This window comes from Capra hircus, chromosome 9, assembly GCF_001704415.2.
Source record: "Capra hircus breed San Clemente chromosome 9, ASM170441v1, whole genome shotgun sequence".
In the NCBI taxonomy this organism is placed as follows: Eukaryota; Metazoa; Chordata; class Mammalia; order Artiodactyla; family Bovidae; genus Capra; species Capra hircus.
The window spans coordinates 76,765,301-76,791,208 of NC_030816.1; the positions used below are offsets into that span (position 1 = coordinate 76,765,301).

Consider the following 25,908-nt stretch of genomic DNA (forward strand, 5'->3'; position numbering starts at 1 on the left):
ATTTGGGAGGGGGAGTTTTCATTAGGAAAATAATTACTTTACTATCTGAGTTAGGCTTGCATTTGGGAAAACTCAATTTCTGATCATCAAAGAAAATATTAAGATCCTCTGGTCTAGTGAATCTAGTGAAAGAACCATTTATATCTTTCTCCTATTCTACTACAGGAAAAAGTTCAGCTCTGATGTATTCTCTGAAGCTGAGGAATAGGATATTTGTGGTCCTTCCCCTTGAACTGAAGTGTGTCCTGGATACTAGTGGCTTGTGCACGTGTGTGTGTGTACAGAAACAAGGTGGAAAGCCCATGGCTACCCTAATGAAACTGGGTAGGGGAGCAGGCAAGGAGGGGAAACAGGGTCACTACAATGGCAAGGGGTCTCCATGCTGGCCATCATCATGTGGAAGCCACGCAGGGAGACAGTGTTTTGAGAGCTAGAAATATTCATTCTGAAATCTCATCAAACAGCCACCCTGGTGGCTCAGTGGTAAAGAATCCGCCTGCCAATGCAGGAGGCCTCAGTTCGATCCCTGGGTCAGGAAGGTCCCCTGGAGAAGGGAATGGCAACCCACTCCAGTATGAATGCCCGGGAAATCCCAAGGACAGAGGAGCCTGGTGGGCTATCGTCCATGGGGTTGTAAAGAGTTAGACACAACAACATAGCAGCACATATTTCTCCAAAAGAAAATTTGTGCAGAAAGATACTGGTCCTTCTCACTTTCAAAGTTTTCTGAGCTCTAGGACATGTCTGTAATTTCTGGGTTTAGGATGTAGCCCGCATGAGTTGAGGGACACAAGAGACATCACTCTACGTGCCTTCAGGGTCCAGGAGCCGTGGGATCCCCAGTTCCGTTTCAGCAATGGTGAAAGCCTCCTCCAGGTTTTCTCGGTTAGGCCTTCCTTTCACCTTCTCCAAGTCCACTAGTTCCGGCCGAATAGCGTGGATGACAGAATGAAAGGCCACTCCACTTCTCCAACTCCGGCCGAAGTCTTTTACTTCTATTCCACTCTGCCTTTAAAAAAAAAAAGGATAATGTCACTTTCTAAACAGGTAATGCACACTTCCTCAAAGACTCAATCCAACCTCCTCCACAATGGGTAATGTACGGTCAGCTATAGCAGTTAACTGGTCTTCAGGAAAAATACTCAAAACAAAATTTTTAGTGGGAAATTCTGGTTTCATATTTAAGAGTTTTCTGATTTCTGATATAGCTCTATATCAGTTAACTGGTTTTGAGAGAAAATAATCAAAATTTTTAGTAGGTAACAAGATGTGTGTGTGTTCAGTCGCTAAAGGGTCCAACTCTTTGTAACCCCATGGACTGCCGCACCGGAAACAAGTTAAGAAGTAGAAATTCTGGTTCCATACTTAAAGAGTTTTCTGGATTAGAGCTTTCAGGCATTTGAAAGCCTCAATGTAAAGGACATTTTTCAACTGAGAGAGAAAAATACCTAACAAAGTAAAAAAAGAAACATTTTAAAAACACCTCAATTGATAATAATTCACCTGTGTATTTTTTTAAGAAGCCTCTATCACATTTTAATGACAATGACAAGCAGCCTGTTTTTATATGCACAGATCATATCAGGCAAATATAATGTGGCTGAACCACATTAAATGTGGTAGAATGAACAAAATGCAGAGGGATGTGGTCGTCTCTCTAAATTAGTCACGAAAAAGCCTATACTCCACACAACTACCAGCAAGATTAATTCACCCTACCAATCAAACTGTTTGATCAAATTGTGTTTTAAATTCTTCTTTTTAGAATTGCCGTGAGGGCAAAGCACTAGTGACTAATCTTTGCTCTTTCATAGTGGGTTTAATTCAAAGTAAGAAGAGATTCAAGTTGGTGATAATATTTTGTTGTTGAAAACAGAAGCGAGGCAAGCTCACAGTGAATGATTTTTTTCCTACATGTAACTTATCAACTATAAAGACAGTTTCAAAAGTGTTGCAAATATATCTTTGAACATATTTTTTGATTAAGTCTAGAGCCTTTAAAGGTGATCAGCGAATTAGGTAGCATTTAATAGATAAACACTCTGGTAATTTCTTTTTAGAAAATTAGCCTCATTATAGTTGTTTCTAAATAAAGCAGAAATAATACCACTCAATTCTTGTTATTTACTATATTCTCAAAATTTACTGTATTCTCAAAATTTCCACAAACTATAAAATACCATATATCTTACACTGATTAATATAAAACGTTGGTAAATGCCCTTACATTTTTTTCTCTGCAAACGTTAAAGTTCACTTAAAATCTTGTTTTACCAGCACATACTCAGCTTGCATAATTAAATGCCATGCGAATCAACAGACAACAGACTATCATACTGACATTACTGCAAAGTTTTATCATGACAGCATCGTGATAGATGTCACAGCATATATGTGATCAACATCCTCTCCTACCCAGCACGTTTCTTCTCCCTGCTCCATTAGGCTTAAGATAGATCAGTGATGCCCACTGTGGATGGAATGTAAAGAGCGTGCCAGCAATGTAGGAAGGGTTTTCCATTTCATCCCTACTAGAGTCCCAAGAGCCACAAAGCTTTGCTTTCAGAAATATTTTTGATTGCAACTTAAATCATCAAAATATACCCCCAATTAGAAAACAACCAACACACTTGAAAAGTTAAACAAAACTATATAAATTAGTAACACTAATTATATCTTCTCTATGTTTATTTTTTTCACTCCTTATTTTTGCTCTTCAAACGCTTTAAAAATAGAACTCCCTATGTTTAGTGCCTCAGTGTTTCATAATGATAAGTACTTGTTTACAACTGTTTTCCAGAAGTAGAACATTAAATTCAGATTAGATTTAGGCATGCAAAGCAAAATAGAAAGTGAGTCAACTTTACATTTCATTAGGAAAATTTACAAAAACACAACTTCTACGTGAATAGATCTTATTACTGACCACATCTGACTGCAAAATGTTGGTATGATCAATTGAAAACTCTACTGAAACTGCTATGAGAAGGTACTTTGTGAGAGTAGGAATTTTATATCCAGTATTAATGCATATGGCCTTCCTGGTAGCTCAGTGGAAAAGAATCTTCCTGCAATGCAGAAGATGCAGGTTTGATCTCCGGAGAAGGAAATAGCTACTCATGCCAGTATTCTTGACTGTGAAATCCCATGGACAGAGGAGGCTGGCAGGCTACAGTCCATGGGGTCACCAAAGAGTTGGACATAACTTAGTGACTAAACAATAACAACATTATCACATATATGCACACATATGTAAATTTATTATGCTCTGAGGCAAACAAAACTAGAAGCAAATTCCCAGTCCATAAGCTGGAGTTGACAAAATAATCTACATTCCAGACAAAAGATGAGATCAAAGGAAACACTGAAAAATAAAATTGCTGGCAAGTTTCAGGACATAGAAACAAATTATAATCATTTCAGAATGTGGACCTTAGTTCATATTACTGAATAGCACGTAGTAGTTCATGAAGAGATAATCACGTTTAAACCTCTAATTTATTTGTGGAAAGATTATTTAATAGCAGCAGAAAATCCAAACAATGACCTAAATAGAATTAGTCCTCATGCTAATCAGAGTGTAGGGATTAAACAACTTAATCGGGTCCCATCACATAAGTGAAGAAGGAATTAGCTTTATTAGAGCATTTTTCTAGAGTATCAGGGGTGCTTTCTATCCACGTTTTAACTCAAGACAAGAGTGAAAGGAGACCTGAAGCAAAGCCAGTCGTTCATATGTCTCCACAAATTTTGCAGCCACTGCAATGAGCGCTCAGTCATAAACTAACTTCAATTTTTCAAGGGTTTCTTTAAACAAACTCCTGCTAGGAACTTACTTGGTGACTGTGTACTGGACCCACTTCAGTAGCGCCTTCTTAGCGTTTCCTTGGATCTTGGTGGCCACCTTCCGTTTGCTCGGGGGGCTGGCGGTCTCAGAGCTGACCATGCTGTCCACGGAGGATGTGCTGCTGGACAGAGCCTGCAGCTGGGGCAGGTTGCTGGTCAGCTCCTCGATCTGCGTGTGCAAGTCAGCAAAAACATCAGCATTATCCCGGTTCTCGCATCAGATGTTTTACTTTAACAGCTTGATTGATCTTAACATCCTTAACACCCCCTGACCACGTAGACTCTTAAAGGACACAATTGATGTCTTACTCCTCTGTCCACTTCCTGCTGCTGCTGCTAAGTTGCTTCAGTCGTGTCCGACTCTGTGCGACCCCATAGATGGTAGTTCACCAGGCTCCCCCGTCCCTGGGATTCTCCAGGCAAGAACACTGGAGTGGGTTGCCATTTCCTTCTCCAATGCATGAAAGTGAAAAGTGAAAGTGAAGTCGCTCAGTCGTGTCCGACTCTTAGCAACCCCATGGTCTGCAGCCTACCAGGCTCCATCCATGGAATTTTCCAGGCAAGAGTACTGGAGTGGGGTGCCATTGCCTTCTCCGTGTGCACTTCCTACCACATCTAAAATGGGACCTTGGACCCAGTAACGAACACTTGTCAAATACATGCATGAATGAATAAAAACAAAACCTAATGGTTTTCCAAACTCATAGAATGTACACATCAAGAGTGAACACTGTTAAAGAGATTGTCTTTACTCCATTGTATATTCTTGCCTCCTTTGTCAAAGATAAGGTGTCCATATGTGTGTGGATTTATCTCTGGGCTTTCTATTTTGTTCCATTGATCTATATGTCTGTCTTTGTGCCAGTACCATACTGTCTTGATGACTGTGGCTTTGTAGTAGAGCCTGAAGTCAGGCAAGTTGATTCCTCCAGTTCCATTCTTCTTTCTCAAGATTGCTTTGGCTATTCGAGGTTTTTTGTATTTCCATACAAATCTTGAAATTATTTGTTCTAGTTCTGTGAAAAATGTTGCTGATAGCTTGACAGGGATTGCATTGAATTTGTAAATTGCTTTGGGTAGTATACTCATTTTCACTATATTGATTCTTCCGATCCATGAACATGGTATATTTCTCCATCTATTAGTGTCCTCTTTGATTTCTTTCATCAGTGTTCTATAGTTTTCTATATATAGGTCTTTAGTTTCTTTAGGTAGATATATTCCTAAGTATTTTATTCTTTTCGTTGCAATGGTGAATGGAATTGTTTCCTTAATTTCTTTTTCTACTTTCTCATTATTCGTGTATAGGAATGCAAGGGATTTCTGTGTGTTGATTTTATATCCTGCAACTTTACTATATTCATTGATTAGCTCTAGTAATTTTCTGGTGGAGTCTTTAATCGCCAGTCTATGTCTGATGCAGGATACAGCATGCTTGGAGCTGGTGCACGGGGATGACCCAGAGAGATGTTATGGGGAGGGAGGTGGGAGGGGGGTTCATGTTTGGGAACACATGTAAGAATTAAAGATTTTAAAATTTAAAAAATAAAAAAATAAAATTAAAAAAAAAAAATGAGTGAACACTGTTGTTTTAGATTGACGTATATGCAATGTTAAGTGCAAAGTAGCTAGCTAGCGGGAAGCTGCTGTGTAGTGCAGGGAGCTCAGTTCCGTGTTTTGTGATGACCTGAATGGGCGGGATATGGGACTGAGAGGAAAGCCCAAAAGGGAGGGGACATATGTATACATATGGCTGATTGGCTTAACTGTGCCGCAAAACTAACACAGCATTGTAAAGCAACTATACTCCAAGTTTTTTAAAAAAAAATGAACCCTCATGTAAACTATGAACCTTGAAATGGTAGTGATGTGTCCACAGAGGTTCATTAATTGTAACCAAAGTATTATATCACTCTGAAGAGGGGTGCTTGTTAAGGGGGAGGCTATCTATGCATGTTATGGGTGCAGGAGGTACAAGGGAAATCTCTGTCCTCTTTGCTCAATTTTTCTGTGAACCTAAAACTACTCTAAAAAATAAAGTATTTTTGTTTTAAAACTAACCTATTGGCTAAAAGAATTATCCTGGATAGATTAACAAGTTAATTTCTTCCTTCAATATTTAAAAGGAGTATAGAACCTCTTCTTTCCAGAGGACTAAGTAAAATTTCCTGAAGTCTTTCTACACCAATATTTCATCTCCATCATGTCCTGACCACTTTTCAGGTTGGGTATCTAGGCCAGAGTTCTTTGGGGACTTCCATATATAACATTTTAACAGAGGATAAAGGACCTTTTCCTGCTCACACACAAAAAATAATATACATGTGAAGGTCACATTTCTGCTAACTTGAGGATTAACCACAGAAGTATGGAAAATGAGGATATCTTCATTATGGAAATGTCCACCACTATCTCCATCCATGATATTCTATCAACTGAAAAGGAAGCTGAAGTGCAGTACCTGGAAATACAGGATAATGGTCCACATCAATCCAAGAACAATGGAGGGTCGACCATCAGCTATATCAGTGGAGTTAATGTTGACTAATTTAATCTGTTCAAAAAGAAAAACTGTACTAGTAATGTACTAGAAGATTACAGAGCATTTCATTATGCAACAAGGAGCACTTTATTAGACATAATAACATCTGGTCATGCCTGTGCAGTGGTACACAAGAGTAAGTAAGGTGAGCCATAAAAACCAAACAAGCACATGGTTTCAGTGGAAATTCCAGGGGCATTCATTAGGTGCATACAATCAACACAACTACAGAAAGAATTCCAAAAACTAGTTTGAATTTGAAAAAAAATATGACATCATGCAAGGAATTACTAACAAAATACCAGACAGGAAACAAAAAGGGTTATTCTTTACATTCAGAGGTTGACTGGAACGTAAAAGAAACCGTGAGGGGTATTTTAAGAAGATACACTTACTTTGAAGTTTGTTACCAAATAGCATGAAACTTATGTTCTCTTTTACCTATAAAAGTCAGGAGTTAAAAATTCTAAAATTTGTACTAACCGGTGATCCTCTGTACATGGACTGACATGAAAAACAAAGGAAGAAGATGATACATATACATAAATAGTCTTTCAAAATCCACGTTATTTGTTCAAAGTGGGTAAAAAATGTAGGTGGTGAAGGTAGAGCATAATTTGCCGAATACATTTTAAAGACAAAGGAAAGCCAAGAAAGAGTAAAGCAGAAAGTGATCGTGGGGCTCAGTTCCCTACTTTGGGGCACTGACAACCGAAAAGCATTTAGGATTAATCTGCCTACAGCTGTCCTCACTTGTTCATTTTAACGACTTCCCAGCTGTTGAGAAATGTGACTTCCTAAGTCTCAGAAAAATGAACTCGCATGGTAGGCCCAGTTTAGTCAGTCTACAGAATAGAACTGACAACTGCTCCTCGTCCTCTTCACAACCAATGAACAAATTAGAAAAAAATAAAGTACTCCTTAGATTCCAGTTCAATAAGGATTTAATAAGATGTGCTATTAATGATAAAATTCAGAAGTTTGTAAATGGTTTACCTTTTTAAATTATCAGAAGGAAAAATATCCCACAAATACTTTACTCTTGACTAATAAAAGTTATTAGTTAGGTATAAGAAGAGTAAGGTAAAGGCTAGCACAAAAGTCACTGTAAATAATTTGAGACATACCCATGGGATTTTGCTTTACTAGTGAAGTTCATTCAGCAAGTTCAGAAAGAAAACAAAAAAAAGGAGAATTCCCATAGATTACAAGCTTAGGTGTTTATTTCTTTAAAACCTAGCACATAAGATATGCAATACTTTTTATCCTATTAATAATAATAATAAATTAAGGTATAAATCATATTTCTTTAATCTTTTATGGCAGAACCTATTGCAATCTCATATTCATTTTAATTGTTCTGTTTTATACCCTCTCCAGAATTTTCTCCACATCCATTTTAGTATCTGCAGGCCACAGATTTATAATATATGCTAATAACCACAAGATTAATGCATTTAACAGAAGACAATCTTTTAATCTTTCCTTACATATCATTTTTTTAAATGCAGTTGAACATATGTTATATTTCCTACCTCAACCCAGTTCCAATTATACTATGAAGTTTACATATTCAGCTTACTATAGAATCTAAAGATCTTTTGCTCAACTTGTGAAGAAAATATGTTTTTCAAAATTATTTTTTCTCTTAAAAACTGTTCCATAATGGGTTTGAGGAACACAGGTTTTATGTTTGTTTTACCTCTTCTACCTTGAAAAAATCCTATGAAATGTACAATAAACTTAATAATCTAAGATTGTAAGATAGGCAACAGAGAGACATCCAAAGAGACTAAAGAATTCCAGAGACCAGAAAGGACCCCTCAGTGGAGAAAAACTCATGGAAAGTAGTGATGAATCTATCCATCAGTCATACAAGTCTTATTAAATACTAACATATCCCTTTTATGTAAACTAGTGGAAAATTAACAGAAAACAGGGTTTTCTTCAGTAAAACTTGAAGAGTGTTATTCTGTAAATCAAGCTAGAACCCAAGTACTAAACAAATCTATCATGTAAGAAAAAAATCTAAATGGGGAACAAAGCAAATATAAACATTAAAGAAAAATTCTTGAAAATATGTTTGAGATATAAGTTCTTAAATTATAAAGAACAAAAATAAACAGTGAGAAGGAGGGAACCAAAGAGTTTTCAAAAATTCCTTCTATCCCACATCAATTATTTTGTGAGCCAATGGGGTAAATAAATGCAAGAAAAATAAGCCCAAACCATGAATTTCAGGTAGATTTTTAAAAATTAAAACAGGTTTTGAGATTTGTGGAGACAAAAAAATACTTGGGATTTTTGTCCTAAGACTCAAATGTATTACTTTCTGCCCTTAACAAATATAATATTCAAAATCTGAATTTTCTACTTTCTAAAATTTACTTAGGTTTGTTCTGTGAAAATTGAGATGGTACAAAGAAGTTTTCTGTGAAAATAAGACTTTTTGGTTTTCTTTATAAATGATGCTTTTCATAGCAACCCAGGGATCGAACCCAGGTCTCCCACATTGTAGGCAGATTCTTTAACCTGCTGAGCCACAAGGGAAGCCCAAGAATACTGGAGTGGGTAGCCTATCCCTTCTCCAGGGGATCTTCCCTGACCCAGGAATCGAACCAGGGTCTACTGCATTTTTCTCCAAGCCATTAATTAGTAAAAAGAATTTCGTTCCACTTTCTAGTCAATCAGAACAAGAAGAGCGGACATGTTCCCCCTGTCAATGAATACAAACCAGAACAAAGAAGGACACTACTGTTATATCAGTAAAATAGAAGTCAGAATGATTTGGAAAACTCTAACTACTCAACCCACTCCAGTACTCTTGCCTGGAAAATCCCATGGAGGGAGGAGCCTGGTAGGCTACAGTCCATGGGGTCGCAAAGAGTCGGATATGACTGAGCGACTTCACTTTCACTTTCAACTATTCTGTTAAATAAGGCTTTGTTCAGCTTTCCATGAAAAACTTGTTGAGCACGAGAAGGAAGAGAAACACTCCATTAGGATGATGTTAGAGTGACCTGGAAACAATGTCCAGTCTTCTACAAGAAACTAAGATTATTTTTTTACACATCGCAGTGCCTAGACTCTCTGTTTGGCGTGAAGTTAGCACACCTGACTGAGCTTTATCCTGACTCACTGCACTATCAACTCATCAAAATGCAAATTATTTAAGAGCCAGAATATATTTTATTTAATTTTTTAATTTTTCCAGAGTTCCTATTTTACAAAAAGTATTCAGATATGCACTTGTGGAGTAAATGAATTAATTTAGTGCATAGAGATAGAGAAGTAAATAATTGAATTATTTTTTTTCCAGAAGTATCTGGATATCATTCATAAAGCTGATTTTGGTACTGCCAAACACGGACTTTTCTTGAATTTTCACAAGTTAGAAAAGGCTAAATCTAAAAGGACTAGTGCAGCCCTTTTGGAGGGAAATATGCCAACACCTAACAAAACAAAATGTACACTTATGTTTTGATCCAGCAATCATACTTCTAAAAATTTACCCAGAAGATGCACTTCCAATAATATGAAAGTACTTATGCACACTTATTAACAGCATCATTGATTCTGTTTGAAAAATGCTAGAAACAAGCTAAATGCTCATTCATAAAACAATGGTTGAATGAACTCTGCCATATCCAGACAATGGAATAGTATGTAGCTGTGAAAATGAATGAGGAAGATCTCTATGAATTGATTTGAGTGATTTCCAGAGCATAATGGAAAATGAAAATGGTAAAGTACAATTGGTTTATCTCTAGAATGCTACCCTCATGTAAGGAAGAAGGTGGTATATGAAAACATACCTGCTCATTCTTGCAAAAGAAATATAGAAAAGATAAATCAGTAGAGAGACTGAACAAGAGATGAGAAAAGAAGTGAAAGGAAGGGGAGTGGGTATGGAGAAGTAGGGATGGGGAGGAAATGCCACTTCTCTAAGTATAAATTTTACCTTGAATCATAGTAATGTCTCATTCTCTAAAATAAAAAAGTCAACTATGGCGTGTGTGTGGTGGTTACCCAAAGTGGAATATAGCTCTATTAGGGAAGTGCAAGTTGCTCAGTCACGTCCGACTCTTTGTGTCCCTGTGGACTATATAGTCTATGGAATTCTCTAGGCCAGAATACTGGAGTGGATTGCTGTTCCCTTCTCCAGGGGATCTTCCCAATCCAGGAACTGAACCCAGGTCTCCCACATTGCAGGCGGATTCTTTACCAACCGAGCCACCAGGGAAGTATAACTCTATTACATAATTCTATTACAAATTAATAACATAATTACACTGAAAGGGATGTGGAGAACAGACGTAATCTGAGGAAATTTGGACAATAGTCTTTTGACTGGATATTGTAACGCCGAAGACGGAAAGAACTGTACATAAATACTGTTCTCCAGTTAGTAGATTTGTTATTCATACAATTTGGGTTGACAAAAGTAGTTCTGAAACTACTTTGTGTATATATATTGGGGATGAAAAAGAAAAGAATATATTGTAGATGAGAGCCCGGTTTCTCGTTGTCAGAGAAAACAGAAAAGAATCTGCATGAAAAGGATCTTGAGGTGTTGGACTGAAATCAGAAGTGTCAGTTTGAAGTAATGGTTTACACACATCTATAACAGGACAAACTAAACACAGAGAGAGAGAGAGAGAGAAAGAGAAAGAGACATAGATATCTGTGTATACCCAGATCAGTAAACATACACTTTTCTAGATCTGTATGTGGGCCTGGGGCAATGAAACCTCAGTAGCAATGAGCACACACAGCACCTAAATCTTGATTTCTAAATGCTGTTCACTAATGAAAGGAACAAAGCCCCATTAGAGAAGTGGTTGATTCCAGGACTGGGGTAGGGAAAATATAAGATAAACCTTGAAAAGCTTTCGTTCTAGAAAATAAGGAAATGCTTATAAAAGAATGGGTCCATGTCAAAAGAGTACAGGAGTCAGCATGAAGGAAATCTGAATGGCCAAAAGTAGAAAAATTTGAGCAGCAAAATAATAATAACAACAATAATAGTACTCATATTGGATTAAAACTATAGAAAAAAATAAATATACATGAGTCCACAATGAAGGAAACAAGCAATTGAATAAATAAATGGGGAAGAAGAAAGATTGTCTTTTTCTTACCTAACAATTCCAATTAATTAGTATAAAAGAAATGAGGGAAAAACAAAACCATCATCAGGTGAACAGCACAGAAGTATTACTGAAGGCAGCTGATACTAAAATCAGTGAGCAAAAGTTTGAGGAGAAGCAGAATATTAGCATAATCTCAATTCTCTTCCCTAAGTTATTTCTCAATTATGAAGGGAAAAGTAGTGCTTTTACCACTAAAAAAACTCAGTCGGTGACTTTATCAAGTATTTGAGGGTAGCATCACCAGCAATAAGCCATGATAGAGTATGATATACTGAGAAGAATATATCATTTCCTTGGAATTCTTGTCAAAAGTGAATAACCTCAATCTAATCATGAGAAAATATCATACAAACCAAACTGAGACATTCTGAAAAATAACTGCCTAGCAGTTACCATCAAGATCAGGAGAGACACAGAAAGACAAGGTGGTATAATGGAAAAGACAAAGGAGCAACTGAACACAAGGTGTGTTCCTGGATTGTGCCCTGGAATAGAAATAAGACCCTAGAGGAAGAAATGACGACGTGAGATTAGTTTCTATGCTTTACTCGACAGAAGCATATCAATTTTAATTTTCTTATTTGATAGCTCTCCTGCTACGTATATGCCACATGTGTGTTGTACATATTATATACACTAGTGTTTCCTATGTACTGCGTGTGTGTGTGTGTGCTCAGTCATGTCTGACTCTTTGAGACCCCATGGACTCTTTCAGTCCCTGCTAGGCTGCTCTTGTCCATGGAACTTTTCCAGGCAAGAATACTGGAGTGGGTTGCCATTTCCTCCTCCAGGGGATCTTCCTGACCCAGGGATTGAACCCGAGTCTCCTGATTCTCTTGCATTGGCAGGCCAATTCTTTACCCATGTGCCACCTGGGGAGCCCTACATATATGTACCATGTATATAAATAAGTTTTTCACATTAGACAAAGCTGACCAAAGCACAGACATGACATCTCTGTGCCGTTTTTGCCACTTCTGCAAGTCTAAAATGACTTTACAATAATACCGCACTTTTATGTCATATCGATTGCAAGCAGTATTTCTAGCCCCAAAATCAATGTTGAAAATATTAGTATGGCCACGCCTTCTTCTTTTGTCTCCGTTTCTCTTACCTTCCTTCCTTCAAGAAACTTCAGTGCTGTGCCAATGTTTGCCACGGCATGAATTCTCTTCATCCGGCGTCCTTGTTCACATGGCTATGAAAGGGAGAAAGACAATAATAAATAAAAAGGCACACATTAAAATGATAGTTATAAAGAGCTATTTAAATGGATTCAAAATATACTTGAAGAATGTTTGAGAACAGCCAACATTACTCAATTTCTATAAAGGTTAGCCAATACCTACAGGAGCATTTTCCCCACAGCACTTGTAAGGTGTGTAATTGACTCAATAAATAAACATTCATTCTTAGCTTATGAATGCACTTACCCTTAGGGTTTCTGTATGCCTAAGGTTAGAAATTCACAAAATTCCTATACTGTCTATTGAGACTGTTCCCCCTGTAATTTAGGAAGTATTTTTATGAAAAGTCCTCTTGGTGCATGTAAGGGGGCATGAGAAACATGGGAAATCTCTCTCCTTTCCTCTCAATTTTGTCATAAACCTAAAACTGCTCTGAAAAATAAAGTCTTGAGAAAAGTACTGTTGGTCACTCACATTTTTTTCAGCCATATCAACATGAAAGTCACTGACAGTGCCAGTGATATTTTGGTTTGAACAACCAAATGCCTGGTGCATGGGCATGCATGCCAAGTCACCTCAGTCAGGCCTGAATCTTTGCAACCCTATGGACTGTAGCTCGCCAGGCTCCTCTGTCCATGGGATTCTGCACGAAAGAATACTGGACTGGGTTGCCATTTCCTACTCTCGGGGATCTTCCCAACCCAGGAATCGAACCCACGTCTCTTATGTCTCCTGCATTGGCAGGTGGGTTCTTTACCACTAGCACCACCTGGGAAGGCCACATGGTTTATATGAGCCAAGGTTAAAAAGAAGGAAAGCGAGAAATACAATGTTCTGCACAAAACAGAATGATCTGGTACAAGGATACTAAGTTACTTGCATTTAACTTAGCAAAATTTAATAAATTAATACATATTTTAATAAATATAATAAAATAATAAGTGACTTCTATGTGCCACACTGTTCATTTTAAAATTCAAAATAATTTCAGTGAAGTCAGTAGCATTACATTTACAGGGCCTGAGAGGATAACAAGTCCATGATTGTAGAGCTGATAGACTGGTCTCTTCTCCGTGACACCAAAACTCTATAAACAATTTCCTGTTAGAGCTCATTTCCAACTAGTAACATAACAGGTGATTTCTATGATATGATTTTAAACAAATATTTAAATAGAAAATATACTTAACTTTAAAAAAAATTTAGTCTTTTCTTGCATGGCTCACTTAGTTATTTAATTAATTATCTTTTAAAACGTAAAAAGCATCTAGGAACCTGCAACTAAAGCCAAGTCAGGAGCCAGAAATTTAGAACGAATGCCAGATCCCTCAACATAACCCTTCATCTCATCCTCCTGCCTTCCTACACCATGGCAACTATCTCATATTTGCATCAATTTTAACACAATTGACCTGCCATTAACTAACACAATGATCCTCCCTACCAGGCTACAAGCTCTTTGAGGGCACCAACCATACCTCATTTATCTTTGTTCTCCTTAAGGGCAAAAGGCAGTGCCTTATCCATAATAGTGACTCCAGATATGTTAGCTGAACAGTCAATAGATAATGCTAAACCCAGTTACACACAAGTTCTACTATAAATATATGATTGATGCCTAACAAAGTCACCTGATGGACGCACAGGAGCCTGTGATGATCTTAATTTCCTAAAAATGCCCACTGTGTAGTTTTAAGTGGCTTTTTAGACTCTTTTTAAATGCAGAGTGTTAAGGAGTCTTTAAAAGGACTATACAGAAGATTAACAAAATAGATAAGAAATAAATTTCTCTGCAGTCCTTCAGCTTTATTCATATTGCTTCTACTATTTTAAATTTTTCACCAGCAATTCTTCACATTCTTTAAAAAAAACCTGAGTACAAAATTAAATTTAGTATTCCTATCTTTATGTGTGATTAAAGATATATAATCATGGATCCATTCAAAGAGTAAATGTTCTATAAATAATAATCAAGTGATGTAGAGAAACCCAAGGATAATAATTCCAAAAAAGTTAAATTCCCTAGTACTTGAAGTAAAATCACAGATAGGAGAGTCACAGTAGGCTATTAAAAGAAACTAAGATATTGAGATTTTTCTCTTACATTGAGATGCTGATGATAAGAGAATATTAAGGTATTTGGCTGCATTTCCCAGAAGATCATGGTCAAAGCCAGAGTCCTAGGCTATCTGAATCAGGATGTTAAGTATAGTGTTCTTAACAGAGCTCTACGTATGAGATAATTATAGAGTTCCTGAATTCTGCTAACACTCCTGAGGGAAATGCTTTTGTTCACATTCTGCTTTTGAAAGCTCTACAAGAATGCCTCAGATATTCAGCCCTTTAAATGATGCTTTTCATCTAAATGTAGTCCTGGATCAAAATGCCCACCTGTACAAAATTTAAATAATGATCATCAAGATTTATTTATAATTTCAGAGTAATTTCCCTTTATGCAATTCAGAATTTTGAAGGGTTTAATAAAAATAAATAATGAAAGGGACCTCCCTGGAGGTCCAGCGGTTAAGACACCATGCTTCCACTGCAGGAGACATGGATTTGATCCCTAGTCTGGGACCTAAGATCCTCCATGCTTCATGGCACAGTCAAATAAATAAATAAATTAATTAATTTTGTTGTTGTTCAATCACTGAGTCATGTCCGACTCTTCGCGACCCCATGACCTGCAGCATGCCAGGCTTCCCTGTCCTTCACTATCATCTCCTAGAGTTTGCTTAGACTCATGTCCGTTGAGTCAGTGGTGCCATCCAACTATCTCATCCTCTGTCACCCCCTTCTCCTCTTTCTCTCAATCTTTCCCAGAAACAGGGTCTTTTCCATTGATTTGGCTCTTTGCATCAGGTGGCCAAAGCACTAGAGCTTCAGCTTCTGCAACAGTCCTTCCAATGAATATTCAGGGTTGATTTCCTTTAGGATTGACTGGTTTGATCTCCTTGCTGTCCAAGGGACTCTCAAGAGTCTTCTCTAGCAGCACAGTTTGAAAGCGTCAGTTGTTCAGCACTCAGCCTTCTTTACTGTCCAACTCTCATACCCATACATGACTATTTGAAACACTATAGCTTTGACTAGATGGACCTTTGTGCTCAAAGTGATGTGCCTGCTTTTTAATACACTGTCTAGGTTTGTCACAGCTATTGTTTCAAGGAACAAGAGACTTTATCATTTCACGGCTGCCGTCACTGTCTGCAGTGATTTTAGAGTCCAAGAAAATGAAATGTGACACTGTTTCCACATTTTCCCCATCTATCTGCCATGAAGTGATAGGACTGGAGGCCATGATCTTTTTTTGAATGTTGAAATTTAAACCAAAAACTGTATTTCTATGTCCCAGTTTCCTCCGTGGTAAATAAGAACGCTGAGATTCTTTCTGAAATTGCTTCTAGCTTCAAGATTCTAAAATTTTTACCATGGCACTTACCAGGGCACCTAAACAGAAGTAGAATTATTATGTCAAAATGTATACCTTCTCTAGATTCATTTAGCTTGGCAGCTAATGCCCATCAAGGTTTCTGTATACTGTTGGCCAAGTAGAGTGGCACAATTATAATGACACTTTGAATGAGACACTTCTTAAATTTTGTTTGAATTATAATGAAGTTTCCTTCATATAAGTAAATAGCTTAATTCAGGAGGATACATGAAGATGGCTAGTTACACCTGACCATCAAGGAGGTAAATGTTTCAGTTTGATGACTCTCACATCCTAATGCTAATCCAGTTTATTTAGCTCATGCATACATCTGTTGATTCCAAATTGGATTGTCACATGTGTCTTGTTTGATTTCTCCCAAAGCGGAGCCTGAGATAAGAACATGGGTGCATGCATTGACTAGGGAGATGGTCCCAGGTAGCAAGAGTAAGGATGCATGGAGAGAGAGAGAAGGAAGGAAGAAAAATTAGTTAACAATAATCTGTAATAGTTCGGTGTGCTGTTGAAGGTCTCCTCAGTGGGCAACTGGGGCTCAACTCTGCTGAGGATCCAATGGAGCACTCCCTGATGTGTGAAATAAGCCTTGAAACTGTCCCTCCTACAAATGCCAGGCTGGAGTTTTTATTCACAGATTCCCATCCCCTTTGAAACCATTAACTTTCCCACACTTCAGGGCTGCCTTGAGCAATCTGTGGCTTTGATACAAGCCCTGGGGACAGAAATTCAGACAGGTATTGTCAGAGCTTGAGTTGTGATGCTAAAGGAGGGTGTGGGTCATGTCCACCTCTGCGTGGCTAGACCAGAGGTGAGCTGAGATGGCTCCCCAGAAGCCTCTGCTGTAATATGAATGTGAGTAGATAATGACTTACACAAAAATCATCAGTTTGTATTTTCCAACAAACAACTATCTTACATTTATAAAAGCCATGTTGAAGACTCCTACATGAAATTATGACTAGGCAAAAACTAGGAAATTGATGACTAGGCAAAAACACTTTAAAAACCTCAATTATTCAAGTAATGATGATCAAGCAGCTCTTTGTCAAGATGCAACAGATTAAGGAAAAATGAGTACATCTAATTTTGGACAGTGTCTAGTGTTATACAATATTCTGAAGATTACTTCCTAAGCTCCTTTTAAAAATTGTGGGAAATGTCACATAAATAACTTATGTTTGCAAACTACTTACTTCTCTACTATTTCAAAATAAAAAAAAACCATAAGCCAGAAAGAACTAAATATTTTATTATTTTGGTAATGAAGAAAAAGACATTTTATAGGTCAGTGGCAATTTGTTTTTCACTCTGCTAGTTCTGCTGAATATAAAATCAAATGATTCTGAACATGCTGTTCCCATTACAAATGACTGATGATGGAGAATGTCCGCCAATGGATGAAAAATGTCATGTTGCTTTCAAGCTTAATTTTCAATACTGTGGAAACAACTGGACCAACAATCCTTTCCAAATGGAAAGTAAGCACTTAAAATGTGTTAGATACTATTTTCTAACTTATCTTCCTGGTTACTGTAGAGATAGATGCAGCAATTAGCCGGGACTGACTATTGATGAAGCTCTTTACCTTTACTTGTAAGTTGCTACTACTATACATAATGTTTTAAAGCTACTTCAGGTGTCCAGGAACAAGAAAGAAAATTTATTCCTTGCTCCCAGAAGTGACCGATAGACTAGTGTTTCCTACGTATTACCAACTACAAAAGAGAAAAGCTTTTACATGGGTAGCACCCTTTACACTCCCCAATCTACACTCCTCAAATTCCAAATGGGAACAATTTGACAAATCTGATCACAGAAAACATCCTTACCAGTTTCTGCCCAGACAGGACTTCCAGCAAAGCAAGTAGCTTCACACCATCTTTCATGTCTTCAAAAAGATCATCTACCACCATTGGGGGTTTCCGCTATAAAATTTAAAAAATGAGTTAATGCAAACAATGCTTCTCTCACTCTCTGGCAGACGTTTGGTACTCACTGCGGTGAAATCTGGTGAAAAACGTCTAAATGTCAAAGTCCTTTATTAAGGATGTGATTGGCAATCAATTTCCATAGATGCAAAGAGAAAAATGATCCTTTGGAGATAAACTTAACATTCAAACAACCTCCTGTTAGGGTTTTTACATACATACCAATGTTGTTTAGAAAGGGAGTATTTTTTAAAATTTTCTTCCTTTCATTCTTTATTTACTTTTGGCTGCTCCGGAGCTTGCTTGCTGCTCCATGGGCTTTTTCTAGCTATGGCGAGCGGGGGGGCTACTCTCTAGTTCTGGCGCTGGGCTTCTAACTGTGGTGGCTTCTCTTGTTGCAGAGCAGGGCTCTAGAGTGCTCGGGCTTCAGCAGTTGTGGCCCACGGGCTTAGTTGCTCTGCACCATGCAGAATCTTCCAAGACCAGGAATCAAACCTGTCTCCCCCGCATCGGCAGGTGGATTCTTAACCACTGGACCACCACAGGAAGTCCACAGAGAGGGCGTGTTGACAAGAGAGAGATGGTGTGGGATAAAGGAGGAAAAGAGGGTACTATTAACATAAAAGATAAGAGAGGGGTTAAAACAGGATGTATGCAGGGAACAGGAGGTACCCCAGATAAACTGGAGCAACCTCCTTACCTGAGTGAGCACACTGCTGGACTGAGGCAGGTGCCAAGTTTCTATGAACATTCTCTCCAAGGTAACCTCGTTAGCTCAAGGACCTGCTGTGGGGACACTGTTAGCTCAGCCAGCGTGGCAGATTGACTCTCCTGTGGGTTAGCTGGCCACAACCGTTCTGTTTCACAAGCTGGCAAATCCTGCAAACCCTCTCTCACTGTGTGGCATTGAACCCAAAGGACTGTAAGCTCAAGAGTGCAGACTGATCAGGGCAAATCTATGCCACTACTGGAAAAATAAGCCCATACTTAATTCACAGGGAATTTTTATTATTTTACAAAGGTTATGTAATACCTGGGCTTCCCTGATGGCTCAGATGGTAAAGAATCTGCCTGCAATGCAGGAGACCTAGGTTTGATCCCCGAGTCAAGAAGATCTCCCGAAGGAGGGCATGGCAATTCATTCCAGTATTCTTGCCTAGATAATCTCATGGACAGAGGAGTCTGGAGGGCTTCAGTCCACAGGGTCGCAAAGAGTTGGACACAACTGAAGTGATTTAGCACACACACATATACTGCTGCTACTGCTGCTAAGTCGCTTCAGTCATGCTCTGTGCTACCCCAGAGATAACAGCCCACCAGGCTCCGCCATCCCTGGGATTCTCCAGGCAAGAACACTCGAGTGGGTTGCCCTTTCCTTCTCCAATGCATGAAAGTGAAAAGTGAAAGCTCAGTCATGTCTGACCCTCAGCGACCCCATGGACTGCAGCCCACCAGGCTCCTCCGTCCATGGGAGTTTCTGGGCAAGAGTACTGGAGTGGGGTGCCAATGCCTTCTCACACATATACTAGAGTTTATGAAATCTTGGATTAAGGTATCTTTTGGCTCAGAAGGAAGCAAAAGAGTGATGCTTAAAGCTGATGGTCAGCAGAAGTTAGGTGACCTCAGATTTCTCACAGAAGATGAATTTCAAAGAAGTCTATAGCTGATTCATGCTCTGTAATTTTCTAATTCTCCCTGATCATGTTAAAAGCCTAATGCTGTATACCTGACCTTCAATTGTCTTTCTTTCTTTTCTAGAAAGTTTTTTTCAGAGATATTTAATCACCAAATGTTTTATTGAAACATGATTTTTTCTCTACCCACTGATAATGGCACATTTATATTTCTCTTATGACTGCATGAATTACTGTCTCTGAATGGTACAATTCTAATTTTAAATGCATTTTTCTCTTTATAAAATAATAGCTGAATACATTATGTTCTCACGCTGTGAAATACATGTTCAAAAATAACAGAGTTTTCATTTTTAAGCTTTGTCTTTTAAATTCCACTATTCACGCTGCTTACTATTTATACAGCAAAAACGTAATAGTGACTTTATATGCTAAGCATTTAAATAAAATTATTTGGAATAAAATGAGCCTTTCTTAATGAAAAATATTCAATATGATAACAGTTAAAATTGTGGAGCCGGTGATGGAGAAGGAGGTCTGGAATGCTGCGGTTCATGGGGTCGCAAAGAGTCGGACATGACTGAGTGACTGAACTGAACTATCATCATTAAAAATATGGTCTATTTGTCTTTTAAAATGTCCATTTGTATCCTAATAATAACAGTGAAATAACGAGGGGAAAAGTTAATAAACACATGATACATTCTGCAAGCAAATACAAATGGGGGTTTTCATATATTGTGTTAACTGCAAACATATTTTAAAAATTAAACAAGGCAGGGAATTTTCATGAAATAATAAAGATTCCAAGAAATTGGACACCAAAAATAAAAGATAAATTGCATCCATCTATTATGCCTTTAAACATACACAGGTGGTGGCTCAGGTACCAGCAATGCGGGAGACCTGGGTTCAGTCCCTGGATTGGGAAGATCCCCTGGAGAAGGAAATGGTAACCCACTCCAGTACTCTTGCCTAGAAAATTACATGGATGGAGGAGCCTAGTGGGCTACAGTCCATGGGGTCGCAAAGAGCCAGACACAACTGAGCGACTTCACTTTCTGTTACCTTGAAGAACATTTTCTTTTTTTGCCATATCACGAGGCATGTAAGATGGTAGTTCTGCAACCAGGATTTGAACTCAGGCCCCCTGTAGTGGATGTGTGGAGTCCTAACCACTGAACCACCAGGGAAGTCCCTGAAGAACACTTTGTCTTCACCCCACCTCTGCCCCTCGTTTGTGTTCTCCTGCATCCCTACCTGTCCTCCACATGCTCCCTGCCCCTTTCGCCACTAGAAGTGGCCTCCAGACCAGCACTGACCTCTGAACAAGTCAGTGAGCCCTCATCCCACTGCACTGGGCCTTGATGTCACCAGCTGTGGTGGTGGCTGAGGCCTTGTTGGCCTGTCCGTGAGCTGCTTCTCCCCAAGCCCTTTTGATCAGCCTGCCTGGTTCACAGGCCTCGTCTACTTCTCTCTTGCTCTCCTTTCTTCCTGACTGTGGCCATTCACCAAACCCAATCCCAACTCCTCTGTTGTTTAAAAAATTGTCTGGACAGGCATGATTCTGGAATCTTTCTTTCCAGCTAAGTGTTCTCTACTAAACATTGTCGAGCACAAGGCAGGCTCTCAACAAATACTGTTGGCTGATGGACTGAATGAATAAACTTTTCTTAAAAAAATGATCTTTGCCCTATGCCCATACTAATGGTTCTCAAAATGAGGCGCATATATGATGAGTAAAGAAAAATTATCTCCAGGTTCTTGGCAATCCCAGACTACAATGCAATGCATAGAAGCATCTTGTTTCTGAGTGTTTTATTCATAGGAGGAACTCATTAAAAACTTGTTGAAGACATGAATGAAGTTTCTAGCCTGCACATGGGGAAAAAAAAAAAGCAGGTGGTTTTTATCGCAAGAACATGGATACCTAGAATACTCTCATTTCCTACTTTCCCATTTAGCAAATTCCTGGTCAGTTTTATGACACAGTCAGTCTTGCATTATCTTTTCCAGTTTTCCAACTGGAATTAAATCACTTCTTTTGTGTTAGTGCATGGTTCAGATTATAATAATCATACTGCATTACAGTTAGTTATTCACAAGTCTGTGTCCTCAGGAATTCAGATCACGGACTTCTGGAGGATAAGGAAGTTGAATATGTTTATATACTTAATACCAAGACCAGGGCCTCGCCCATAGACAGATATCTCAGCAGAGATATGTGATGCTTATCTGCAAGTTACCTGTTGGAATCTTGGAGAGATAACAATATGAAGCAAAATAAGGACATGAAGCAAAATTTTCTTTTCTAATAGGAAGTATGAGTTGCTTCTGAAAATTTTTCACCAATATCTTCCTACACAAAGTAAAGAGATGCAGTCTGATGACTATTAGCAGACTAATTAGAAGCTGGACAAAATATTTTTCTTTAAAATAAAAATGTTTATGTTATTTATAATATGCAACTATTATATTTTCAATACACAGAATCATAGAACCTAGTATGTAATAAATTCTTGACTTAATACCTCAACCCGTAAAAGAGGAAACAAACAAACCTTTGACTGCAAAGAGCTCGCAAAAATGAATCCCAGAAAATGATCTCTATATTTCTATAAGTTCTATCCAATTTTACATAATGTACATGCTGTGTAAAATCACTTTATTTATCAAAAGACGTTACCTGAGATTATACTAGAATAAAAGACATCCTAGCAATTATTGGACAAGTTTTGCTCTCCCATTTTGTATGAAGTACCATTTATCTAGAGCAAATGGTCAACTAGAGGGGACCTTTACTATCCTGACAATAGTGCATTTACTTTTGAAACAATCTTTTAATAGAAAATCTCTCATCTAAAATCTCTCTCTTGTCATATATATATAAGTATTCACAGCATCAATATGATTTCTTTGCAGGATTCAGGTCATGGTACTAGAGGCCAAAAAGAAGAGATAGAAATGAGGGTAATTCACTGGAGCCTGACTTAATGGAAAATAGAGATAATGTGGTTTGTTCCGACGGCTTGACAACGTACAGTTTCAAGCACTAGACAGAAATCTACCAGGCACATTTTAAGACCATAGCTATCCATTTTTGATTAAGATAAAATTACAATTAGCTCTTAGTTTTGTACAGTGTTTGGAAATACTATACTCTTTGCTCTGGAAATCCCATTTAGATATTCTACAGATACTCATGACGAATCTGAGATTCATGATAAATCTCTAAGAATGGAATGCACTGACTGACAGGAGAGGGAGATGGAGAAAACAAAAAGAGAGAAAGAGGTACCTGGCTTCTGTGGCTACTCCATTCTAGAAGCTCTCCTCAAACTAGGCTTAAGCCCTAAGTTTTGGCTGTCAGGGGATTGTCTAAAGTCTCTGAAACTCAGGGAAAAAGCACATCCTGGCTGTGCCCTCGGTAGCTAACTCATGAGCGGAACAGATCCCACAGAGTATTTTTCTCTAATTTTTTTCTCCTCCTCCTTTATTTTTGTGGCCCCTTTCATTTCATACAGTGAGATCTATTCCTTTACTCTTAGAACTTAAAGAAAGGAGACCAAATATTTCTCCTTCAACTTTATGAACTCTGAGAAAACACCGGGATCTTTGGCATAACTTTTACTGAGCACTGCCTATATTGGGGAAAAATAATCTATTCTCTGTCACTGTGTGTATGAGAATAACTTGTGACCGTTTACTAGTCTGTAAGTGCTAGTACATGCTTAATCCTTATCTACCATTACTTTCATATTTTCACTCATATAGGAAGATCATATTTGCTAAGCCACATGTTTATTTTATGTCCCTAGAAAATTGCCTTGGGTTCAATCCCTGGGTTGGGAAGATCCCTTGGAGAAAGGAAAGGCTACCCATTCCAGTATTCTGGCCTGGAGAATTCCATGGACTGTATAGTCCATGGGGTTGCAGAGTCAGACATGACTGAGAAACTCACTTTCAGCAAGTTGCAATACTGAAGAGAAAAAGGAATATGAGAATAATTTTGAGGAAAAAAGGCATAACTACTTGTTATAAAATGAAAATTTAAGGAATTCTCACATTTTAAAAACCATACAGAAATCATAATTGCCATTCTGACAGGTGTGAGGTGATATTTCATCATGATTTTGATCTGCATTTCCTTGATTAGCGATGTTGAGCATCTTGTCACGTGCCTGCTGGCAATGTGTATATCTTCTTTGGGAAACATCTATTCAGATCCTCTGGCCATTTTTCAATCATGTTGTTTTTTGGATACTGAGTTGTATGAGTTCTTTGTATATTTTGGATATTAACCCCCTCTCAGATATGTCACTTGCAAGTATCTTCTCCCATTCAGTAGCTGATCTTTTCATTTTGTTGATCATTTCCTTCACAATACAAAGGATTTTTAGGTTGATATAGTCCCATTTGTTTACTTTTGCTTTTGTCTCCCTTGTCCAAGGAGACATATCAAAAAATAAACAACAAAAAAAAAACCCTACTGAGAATGATGTCAGTGAGTGGATTGCCTATGTTTTCTTCTAGAAATCTTATGATTTCAAGTTTTATATTTAGGCTTTTAATCCATTTTGGATTTATTTTCAAGTATGACATAAGAAAGTAGTCCAATTTGATTTTTTTGCATGTGGCTGTCCAGTTTTCTCAAAACTATTTATTGAAGTAGCTGTCATTCTTCCATTGTATATCCTTACCTCCTTTATCATATTTTAATTTCCTGTAGAAATGTGCATTAATTCATGGGCTCTGTGTGTGTGTGTGTTCAATTGCTAGGTCATGTCCAGCTCTTTGTTATCCTGTGGACTGCAGCATGCTAGCCTTCCCTGTCCTTCACTATCTCCCAGAGTTTGCTCAAATTCATGGGCTGTCTATTCTGTTCTATTAATCTATGTGTCTGTTTTTGTGCCAGTACCATACTGTTTTGATTACTGTAGCTTTGTAGTATAGTTTGAAGTCAGAGAGTATGATGCCTCCAGTTTTGTTCTTTCTCAGGATTGTTTGGACTATTCAGAGTCTTTTGTCTTTCAATACACATCCTAGAATTATTTATTCTAGTCTGTGCCATCAAGAGATAAATTAAGATGTGATAAATATACAATGGAATATTACTCAGCCATAAAAAATAATGATTTTTTTTTTTCCATTTGGGACAACATGGATGGATCCAGAGAGTATTATGTTGAGTGAAATAAATCAAACAGAGAAATACAGATACTGTATGATTTCACTTATAAGTGAAATCTTAAGACAAAAGCAAAAACAAATGAATAAACATAACAAAACAGAAACAGATTCACAGATATACAGAACAAACAGGTGGCTGCAAGAGGGAAGGGGGTTTTGGGAAGGAGAAAAATAGGTGAGGGCGCATAAGAGGTACAAACTTCTATTTACAAAATAAATGAGTCACAGGTGTGGAATGCACAGTGTGAGGAAAACAGTCGATAACTGCTTAATGTCTTTTTATGGTAACACTAACTAGATTATTGCAGTGATCATTTTGAAATGATCTCAAGGTGTATTCTGTGTACCTCAATGCTTCTGTTTACACAAAGGCTTCTCACTTCTACAGCGAGTGAGAGGAATCACTCCCGCCTCTGGTTTATATGAGTTCCAGGTGGGAGCTATATGACAGGCTGAGAAACAGGGCATGGGGAGACATCCCATCCCAGGACCAGTCGAGCATGTTCACATGCTCTGCCGGTTATCTGATGGGCAGGGACAATAAACCAAACAACAGGAACAGAGAGGAGAGTGGGAAGGGAAGTGAGGTTGACCTGCAGACATGGAGCAAGTTACCCCCAGTGGTTGGCAAGAAGCCCACCACACAAAACTGTCTAAAAATGCAGAAACCACTGGACTAGGTGAGTAAAACTGTGACTATAACCACTGACAGGAGCCAGATAAAATTAATCCAACATCTAAAAGGTTCTGTCATCTTATTCAGAAAATCTAATTAGACATTACCAATATCTCCAGAAACAAAGTGAAGTAATTAAAAAAAAAATGCTACGCATAATCTGTTTATCCTTCTCTCCCTTTATAACAGCACTACTGTGATTATTTTCCACCTCCGTTTGGCAAAAATGAGAAGATAGTTCCCATTCTTTACTGCTTCCTATGACAGATAGCATAAATATTTCCATTTCCTTAATTATTTAATT

General features: G+C 38.0%; 1 protein-coding gene across 13 annotated transcripts in view; it reads right to left on the reverse strand.

The window, feature by feature from the left end:
• Nucleotides 1-25,908, reverse strand: part of SYNE1 (spectrin repeat containing nuclear envelope protein 1) — a 492,337-nt gene that overhangs the window by 367,399 nt on the left and 99,030 nt on the right. For 11 of the 13 annotated variants that reach the window (XM_018053370.1, XM_018053375.1, XM_018053379.1 and 8 more), the window contains exons 4-9: nt 18,006-18,101; nt 12,656-12,739; nt 6,872-6,892; nt 6,308-6,400; nt 3,837-4,015; nt 813-1,009 (exon numbers count right to left, since the gene is read on the reverse strand). In XM_018053370.1, coding sequence (XP_017908859.1) covers nt 813-1,009; nt 3,837-4,015; nt 6,308-6,400; nt 6,872-6,892; nt 12,656-12,739; nt 18,006-18,101 — 670 coding nt within the window. The remainder of the gene's footprint in view (nt 1-812; nt 1,010-3,836; nt 4,016-6,307; nt 6,401-6,871; nt 6,893-12,655; nt 12,740-18,005; nt 18,102-25,908) is intronic. The other 2 variants (XM_018053378.1, XM_018053374.1) reach the window with 1 other exon arrangement.